The sequence below is a fragment of the Colias eurytheme genome, chromosome 5 (assembly GCF_061535395.1).
Source record: "Colias eurytheme isolate Ceu_HAF_F1 chromosome 5, ilColEury1 Martin Lab GWU primary, whole genome shotgun sequence".
Classification (NCBI taxonomy): domain Eukaryota; kingdom Metazoa; phylum Arthropoda; class Insecta; order Lepidoptera; family Pieridae; genus Colias; species Colias eurytheme.
Window position 1 is genome coordinate 5561900 of NC_142984.1, and position 9790 is coordinate 5571689.

Sequence of the window (9790 nt, forward strand, 5' to 3'; positions counted from 1 at the left end):
GCCGTTCTCCAGTTATGCGCTTACCAACACATTTTGCGATTCATTTTTATATATAAGATACAGCAAAATATAATCTTCCCCGATTTGATGCGCTCGTAAGTCGCTCGTCACAAACATATGAAAGAACAGATACGATAATAAAATTAAAGAAATGGGTTGATAAAATCATCAATAGCTGAACATTAATAGTATCTGTATAGCTGTTTTCTTATTATTTACACAACAAATTCTAATGCTCCAGTCTATAAAATATTAAATAATATAATATTTCGGGTTCTATTTCTGTACTAACTATTGTGAACCGCCTCCGCAAGATTTCTTATAAGTTATATCACTTTACACTTATAGCTACACCGTTTACGTCTCTTGCTATATCAATATAGGTCAAGGGTACGAACCCCGACAAACAGCATTCACCTTTTCTCGTAATTTTTAAAATTATCAACACAATAATATTATGTGCATTCCAAGTGCATTCATAGCTACAAATATTCATGTGATTAGTAATAAGGCAATAAGTCATCGTCTCTTCTTCTGTTTCTTCTTTTCAAATCAACGTGAGATGTTAATCACCATCTCGCTTTAGACGGAAATTTAAACTAATACCTTTGTCACAGTTCCGCCGATGTTATCAATACCAAATCAGCTGGAAGGCGCTTACCTAGGTCAGGATGTCACGTTAGAGTGTCACACTGAAGCCTATCCCTCCTCCATAAATTACTGGACAACAGACAGAGGAGATATGATTATATCCGGTAAGGTTCTTACTTATTTGCTTTTAGTATTCATTTCAATTTAAAATTGTTATTGTTATTGTCATAAATGTTGCTAAACTAAATGTTTCAAATTCAATGTTTGAAGTGTAAGAATTTTTAGGAAAAATTTTAAGTCAAATGCTTAAGAAAATTCGAGCAAGCTGCTAAGCAAATTTTGTGGAAATTTTTTTAAGTATAAAATAATTTATTGGGTACAATCTTTTTGTTTAGATTAACGATTATATTATTGTAATTTGATTAATTATTGATCCCACAACCGTATCAACAATTAAATTTATACCAAATAAAAATATAAAAGCCATAAGCGACCAGTTTTTTACACTTTATAAGAGTTATTTCTCTTTTTTCCATTACACGTCCCTAAAATTTATATACCTTTTATCGTATAGACTCGACGTCAAATTTGATTCGCAGTACTCCGCGGCACTCTAAAACATGACAAAAACGGCTGGCATTTTTATAGTCCAACGTACCAACTAGTTTAATAGGGGTCAGTGTCTGAAATCAATTGTAAAATTTTGAAACTGCAGTCTATTTTACATAATTGAATTCTACGAAACAAGCGATTGCTAAAACGAACAAATACAATAGTGAAACATAGTATTTAGGTTATTGAAAGTCGTTCAAACGTAAGTAAGTTACAAAGAGAAAGTTTTCCAGTGATTCTTTGTAGCTGCTATAGTTTCCTCATAGAAATACGTGTTCGTTGAATCGATGCTAATGTTTTATCTGAATCTTAGATGAGATATTATCAGGAGAAATTATCCTGTTCTAACAGAACTGAAGCGATCTGTCGTCATTAAATACTAGACGTTTACATTGCTCGAAGCTTATACATAATCTACGAGATCTGGAAAACTAATTCGTCACTCTAATTTATAATGAATATAAGAGCTCTACCTACAGATAGTTATGTCAGTATTGTCACTTCTAACTTTGAACTAATTTGAAAATTAGTATAATTTGTAGAAATAAAGACTGCCTAATATATTAATATCTATTTATTTGTATATATCAGCGTCAACACATTATTATATAGACATCCATAAATAATAATATCTACAAAACACACAACAAATTCGTAACCGGAAGAATAGATACAAATCCAAACCCTTTTGTTTACATAACTAATACAAACATTAAGTAAATGCATGCATCGATAAAATCAAATCCTATTATTCACATTGTAATTAATCGGTACATAGCTACAAGACAGGATAGATAATAATACTTTCCAACAACAGAAACCATACATCATGTACGACTAAATAACATACGCTGCTGTCAAAATGTAACATTGTACGATTCTATCAATGATTTATTGCTCGATGATGAGAATAGTTTCCTTTGAAGGAAAGGTACTAGCTATACAATTGACCGTAAATTGAATTGAAGTAAAAGTTACTTTAATGCTTTTCTCCTATGATTTCTGTTCCAAATGACAGATAATATAATGTCGGTCCACAATGTAATCCTTTTCCTAGAAACGATTGTTAATACTTTGAATTGCTTTCATATTGAAACAAATTTATGGATATTTTATTTCTTTATTATTTAAAGCATAAAATGACCTTAGTTAAATGCAGAACTCATATTAAGAAAAACTAGATAGGTACAAAAATAATGTACCTATTCCTTGTCGACAAACAATTGTTATTAAAAAATATAAATTACGCTGCAACAATTCCAATTATATAAATTTACATTGAAACTTTTACTTTTAACGTACAAGAAAAGTTGCTAAATAGGAGATTGTACCAATATCTTCCATAATCGTGGAACGCGCATTTGACTAAGTAGTTGTTGAGAAAGCTGGCTATCCAACGTGTAATGGTGAACTTTTTACTTTGTAGCCGATGTCGCTCCCTTGCCTGCAGGGAAAAACGTATTTCGCAATTCAGAATTTTTGCCAAACGAAGTTTGTTGTAAAATTTTCATACTAATTCTATGTTATTTTTAGTCTTTCTAGCGATATTTGAAAAATACACGTGTTTTTGTATGAACTTTATGTAATGGAAATTAAACACATTTTTCTATGATTGGAACATTTTGACGATTACCTTGTTTTTTTTATATGTTACTACAGATCACTAAATTGTGAGTGGAATACGAAGTATAAACGTTAGCTTTAATAAACATTAAAGCTCACGTTTAATATAATAAAGATACAATTGAAGTTGTTGTTATAAAAGTTATCAAAAGTTGATAAAACCACGTCCATTTCAACGGCAAATTGTTTTCCTAATACAAAATAACGAACTACAATAGGTACATATTGTAAACAAATGCTCAGCTCTTGTAATTTAAGTAGAGATGGAAATTATAGGTGGGAAGTATGAAGCGATTCCTGTTGACAGCGGGTACAACAAGTTCATGATGCTCAAGATACGAAATATAACAAAAGAGGATTTCGGATTTTACAAGTGCATCGCTAAGAACTCTCTCGGAGAGACTGATGGGATCATTAAACTGGATGGTAAGATTTCGTATTCTGTTATTTTATTTATTGTTCAATGTAAATCATGTAAATGTGACTTGCTTTTGTGAAAACAGAGATTTATTAAGAAACACGAAGTTGATTTTATAAAAAGTTTCATAAAACCGAACCAATAATGACAGAAAAGATCAGCTGTTATAGCCGAAGATATAAGATATAAATAAGATAATTAAAAAATAAGATAATTGAATAATAAATCTGAGAACATAATTCAATTATAATTTAATATAATCCTTTATGACTTTATATTCTGATACACTTAAAAAATGTATTTAATAAATCAAGGTGTCAAAAAAGGATTTTTATGCTTGATACTAAACAACAAAAAATTGTTACAGAAATCCCAGCTCCACCATCTGCGTTCACAACAACGCAAAAATCTATATTAGACAATCAAACAATTAGAAAGAAAGGTAATATCTATGAAGATTATTGTGAAATGAATATCCGATTATAACTATTTTAATTCGAGTTGTTACTTTGAACAGGTCAATTACAAATTCTTCAAACGAACGACGCTATTAGTTCAACTTTTCAAGGTGAGGCATTCGATGGGCAAATAAGAGATTTCGGTATGTATTAAATAAATATTTATTAATTGGTGACCTTGTAACTTTCTATAGAAATTCCTCAACCTTCGTCATCAAGTTAGCATTTGTCGTCAGTTCGATTCCCATAATAAAACATAATAAGCAGTCTCTTTCGGTCTATTAAAACAAATGTGTCTTTCTATAGATGACGTCAGTCTTTATTAAATCCTATTTGAATGAAAATTGCTACACAAATATTTAAAACAATATTGATGGAAAAGCATTGTAAGTATCAACAGATCCTAAGACCATGTTTTTTTATTTTCAGACTTCTACGAAAACTCGGCGTCATCACTTAAATTTTATAAAACATTTTTATTAATTTCACTATGTCACATGATGAATATAACAAGATATTTGATCTCTTGATGTTAATTTAGTAATTTTTGTGATATCATTCCTATGTGTTATAACTTCATTATGCTGATCAGACAATAAATGATAATGTGACACGTCTGCAAGTTATTTTATGTTTCTAACCATACTCGTATATTAATAAAGTTATCTATTAACCTTTCGCATAAAGTGTTTATTACATTGGCGTTTTAATAGCGTATCCTATTTTGTGTATAATGTAGAGAAGCCGTAATGAATATAGTTCTGTGTTATACTATTCCTTATAGTTCAGAGTTTAGTTCTATAACAAAGGCAAGTTTGTGTGTTGATATTTGAAATCACTGGCCTCTACCTACTGCTGCTTATACATGCCTCGGACATTGGAAGAAAGCAATTTGGCTATAGTTATTGTGGCGTTGATAGCTCATCTCTACGAGGTAATAACAATGAATATTCCGAAGTAATGTCAAAGTAGTTCAGCGACTTACATTTCTCCATATTAAACAGATATATTTTGTCAATATAGTTCATGTAATAAAGCGCTAATAACTCAGGCCCCGGAATCACAGACACAATAGAAAATCTATTGTGTCGTGGACCGATCGGGCAGTTCGGGGCTTAATGGGTTAATACTACAATACAAGATTTTTTTTTTGTTTGTTATTTTATGGTGTTTGTGAATAATCTGATTTTAAATGTCAATAATTTCTGGTACGATCAGTGAAGGAAAGAAATCCTATTTTATACGCATCAGTTCATGATATACCTAGATATAGGTGATAGACTAGGCCTAGACGATCGAATTTTCTACATCGATTCTGTAAATTTTATTAAGCCTGGTGTAGAATAAATTATATTTGGTACTTGTATACTTTTCTTTAGATTTACTTGTTCTCGCACAATCTATCGATATAATAATTTTTATAGTAGTCTTGTAAGTTATTACAAGACATTTTTCGTTTTAGGGCTTGTAGATTTTACTATTTATTTAATTATATACTTCGTTATTTTTTATTCTTTAGATGTATGTATAAGTTATATGCTGTTACGAATGAATCAATCTATAGTATAACTCAAATGTAAATTAAAATAGAATATTTTGTAACATTCTGCTATGAAAAGATTGCCAAAGAATATATGTGTTTAAATAAAAACATTGCTTTTACTTCGTGTTTTATTTTGTCGAACCTTTTTATTACGCTAAGTATAAATGTAAAGACCAATTCTTCTCCATTTTTCGAACACAGATAGTAGGTATGTAAAATGGAAACCTTACTTTCTTTATAATATTATAAATGCCAAAAAAAGTATGTTTGTTTGTTTGTCTTTCTTCTACGACGCCGCGTAGCGCATTTTTATGGCATGATTTGTGGCTGAGAATGGGAGGCTAAAGAGAGGCTACCGAAAGTTATAGAGAAGGTACTTCTTATGGTGGTCAAAGATCTCATTCCGTGGGAATATCTATAATAGAATATCTTCTAATTATATAAGTGAAGACAAATGAATACAATATCAGTAACAAAATTTGAATTTTCAACTTAACCATGTTATATAAAGAGGTCTAAAGTAAAATTCAATATAGCAAGCGCACCTATTCACGTAACATAACTGGCTAGCATGGCCATACTCCATAGTACGAGCAGGTATAACCCCAACCGCTATTTCATTAATATGTAACGAAGACCAATCTCAGTGCAGCGCCCTTTATTGTCTCGATCAAATCAATACTGGCTGCTTACTCTATAATAGGACCATTAGCTAACCGTTACGAGCAATTATTACTAAGTGAATTAACACATATTAGCATGTTAATATACACACTATTACAATAATTGTTACTGTGGTAATGTTTTTTGATATGGTGAGTGACGCTTTAATACCTACTGGTGACCGGTGCCATAAATCCTGCTTCTGTATTACATGTAGGTATGTTTCTATTATTTAAACTTTAAAGTAAAGAACAAAATTGTGAGTTGATAGACTTTAAATTGTAATCAATTAAACATTTTTATTTTTTAATGATGATGATTTTTTTAAGGTAGGTAAAGACGTCATAAAACATCAACTCAACAACAACAACAATCAACTCGTCTATAATGAATTACTGTAATTAAACTACTTAACTATATGGCTATTAATTAGAAACATGAATATCCTTTTATTTTATTTATTTGTATTTTAGGTAAGTATATGTTACGTGGATAATTACTTTGTATCGCAGTTATAAGCGAATACTAAAATGTATAATAGGTATAATAATTATTGAATACTCCATGCTAACCTAATTTTTTATTCGCATTCTTTTCGTTTTGGTACCTAATTATATTATATCTGTTTGGCGATGGTATTTTCGCACAAGTGACTCAACAGATTCGAATTATATTTTTTAATAGATAGATCATATCATATAGTGTCAATCAATGTATGTTTTTATGTATCATTGCTTAGACAATTCAGGCGAAACGTTTGCGAAGTAGCTGTCGCTTGTCGCAGGATAATAAAAAGTGCACGCAAGCTAAACCGCAGTCAGAATGCAAGCAACCAGTACCTATGTAACCCTTAGTACCTATAACCATTGTATAACTCTCTGTGTGGCTTTCGGCTTTAATCAGATGATGATGAGGACTTAACACATCGTTATGAATTATAAGGAGGATTCCATATAATTTATAACAAACATGTTTGCAGCTCTAAATATTACATTCAATAACTTAATGAAGGTTATTACATACTTACATAATTAACTCTTAAACATTTAAAAATACACGATGTATATTTCCAAGTAATTATAAGAACAGGCAGGTAGATAATATTGATATGTTCTGTAATTGATATTATACTTATATTAATTAATAAAGCAATTAAAAGATATCGATTTAATTTATTTATTTTCAACTTATAACAACCTCTATTAGGTAGGTACCTAAATGGTAAATGTAGATAACGAACGATTATAATGTGACAGAAACACAAATAAATTATGGAAATGTACCTACGAAAAGTAATGAAAAAACTATCAGCGTTTAGGTGTATAATTCTACCGTAGGTAAACAGTACGGAGTTCTGCAAATTCTCATTTAACACGTTCGCTGCGAAACAGGGCTTGAAACACCCTGTTCGTGTCTCGTCGTTATAGCGGTAGGAAAAAACTTAAACTTCTCTGTCGTGCGGGAGGCATAACTTCCATCTAGTTCAGTGTAGGAAAGTGATATCTATATATCTGAGATGTGCTATTGATTTCTAGTTCATTGGTATACCGACCTTAATACCGGGTTTCTTAGACCTCGTGCCGCACTGAACAAATAAAAATTCTAACACAGTGCGGAACGAGGTCGCGATTACCTCGTACCATCGCGCACCTCGTACCGCACCTTAAGCTAGCTTCACGTGGTTAGTGTTGTGCAACGCATTCGAGACTATTTGTGGAACAACTTATTGAAGCTTTTACAAAGAAGGACCTGAATGTGGATACAGGTAATTTTCAAACATCCTAACTACTCGTTATAATAAATATCGTTAATAGAAAGGTGAATGTAACATGTTGAGTAACTTTCTTCAAATAGGTTAATAATCATGATTACTATTAGTGTGTTTGTTCATTGAATCAACTAGCGGCAAATCCAAAACACCCGGCAATTGGTGTATGGCTCATCAAAATTTAACTCTTGCCTAAGTCAACAAGCCAAGAAACAAGGCACATCATCTCTCATCTCTTAAAGGGATCAAAGAAGAGGAGATGTGTAGGATGTTACGAAAAACTCCGCACCTTCTTAACAAGTCGTGAGGCCGACAAAAAAGTAAAGGAAATTCTCACAGAATGCACTGGTTGCAAACAATATTCTGGTTTGGCCTGTTTTAATAAAAAACATGGTTACCTATCTTAATCTCGAATTTTAATATTCCGAATATCATAATCCAGAAAACGTTTGGACATTTTTTCATAACCCCGAATTTTAAAATTTCGAAGTTTTGTTTGCCATATAATCGCAACTCCGAATTTCATTTGCCCATTTCTTTATTTGTACGACGTTTTACAATCCAGACGAATGAATTCCAGACATACGAAATCTAAATGCACAAAATCCAGATGACCGTAATCCATATGCACGAAAGCCAGATTTTTAAAACACAAATTTTTGAAATACAGTTAATTGATATCCAGACAAACAATGTCCAGATTTTTGAAATTCCAATAAACGATATCCAGCAAAACGTAATCCTTCCAGGGGGACGCAGCACGAACCTAACCTAACCTTCTGAATAGATTTTAACACTTTAACCTTTCTGTAATGGGCAAGTAAAACAATAGCGAGTCGGTTCTGGCACTCGCCGGCCGCTGCCGCGGCACGCTCGCTTCGCTCGCTCGGCTCGTGCATGGGGGGTCACAGTTCAAACCTAACCTAACCTACTGAGTCGAATTTGACACTTAAACCTTTCTGTAATGGGCAAGTAAAACAATAGTGAGTCGGTTCTGGCATGGGGGGTCGCAGTTCAAACCTAACCTAACCTACTGAGTCGTATTTGATACTTAAACCTTTCTGTAATAGGGAAGTAAACAGTAGCGAGTCAGTTCTAGAGTGGGGGTCGTAGTTCAAACCTAACCTACTGAGTCGACTTTGACACTAAAGCCGGTCTGTAATGGACAAGTAAAACAATAAATTTACTTACTGACAATGTTTATTTTCAGTCGATAGTAATAGTATAATCACGATTGTATGTATGGAAATCAAATAAAAAGATTATGAAAATCTGGCAATAGTTTATCTGTTATACGATTATATGGGAACCAAATAAAAAGATTATGAAAATTTGGCAATAGTTTATTTGGAAAATGGTACGATGGGAAACAAAAAAAAGTATTCTGAGAATCTGGTATATTGAGATCTGGATTATGAGAATACGGGAAACAAAAAAATACTTTTTAAAAATCTGGTTTTGGTGCATCTGGAAATTGATTCATCTGGGAAATTAAAAAAGGAATTTTAAAAATTTGTCATTCATTACATCTGTCTTTTAAAAGTTCTAACAACCGTTTTCGGGGTTTTAAGATTCGGGTAATAGAAATTCGAGTTTTTAATAGGTTACCAAAAAACATCCATAAGTTTGATAAATAAATACAATTAAATAAAATCGATATTTCTTTTCCCATCACTAAATTATATGAAAAACTGCTATTGTTCAGTGCGGTATGGGGTACATCAGACCCCACATTTTATTTTACCCATAGAATCTAAACTAACTAATCTAACCACGGGCGGCGGTAGATTTAGGTTAATGAACTCGTTGTTAATAATAATCACGACAAAAGCCGCACACTTTGTCTTATTTGGCGCCAAAAAAAGGATTTTGGTCTCCTACGGGCGGTGGGGTTTAATATGCCTCGTGCCGCCACAATCTCTGGTATAGGACAAGGTTTAAAACGACCCGTAACGCAGTAATGGAAAGTACAGATATATCTGTGCCGCAGCGAACGTGTTAAACTTAATTAGATTTAGCTTTTCCAATCATCATAAATGCTACCGATAAAATATAATTACTGTTTGGGATTAATGGTTTATTTCAAGACATTAATGATTAAACAAATTAATTCT

The 9790-nt window shown here is 32.0% G+C and overlaps 1 protein-coding gene across 4 annotated transcripts in view; it reads left to right on the forward strand.

The window, feature by feature from the left end:
* LOC149908453 (lachesin-like) overlaps positions 1-5210 on the forward strand; it is a 75111-nt gene extending 69901 nt beyond the window's left edge. Inside the window, exons 7-11 of one of the 4 annotated variants that reach the window (XM_090101927.1) lie at positions 618-755; positions 3088-3252; positions 3612-3686; positions 3762-3812; positions 4132-5210. In XM_090101927.1, coding sequence (XP_089958053.1) covers positions 618-755; positions 3088-3252; positions 3612-3686; positions 3762-3812; positions 4132-4232 — 530 coding nt within the window. In that variant the 3' untranslated portion in view covers positions 4233-5210. Of the gene's footprint in view, positions 1-617; positions 756-3087; positions 3253-3611; positions 3687-3761; positions 3846-4131 lie in introns of all 4 variants that reach the window. The other 3 variants (XM_090101924.1, XM_090101926.1, XM_090101925.1) reach the window with 3 other exon arrangements.
* The last annotated feature ends 4580 nt before the right edge of the window (positions 5211-9790 follow it).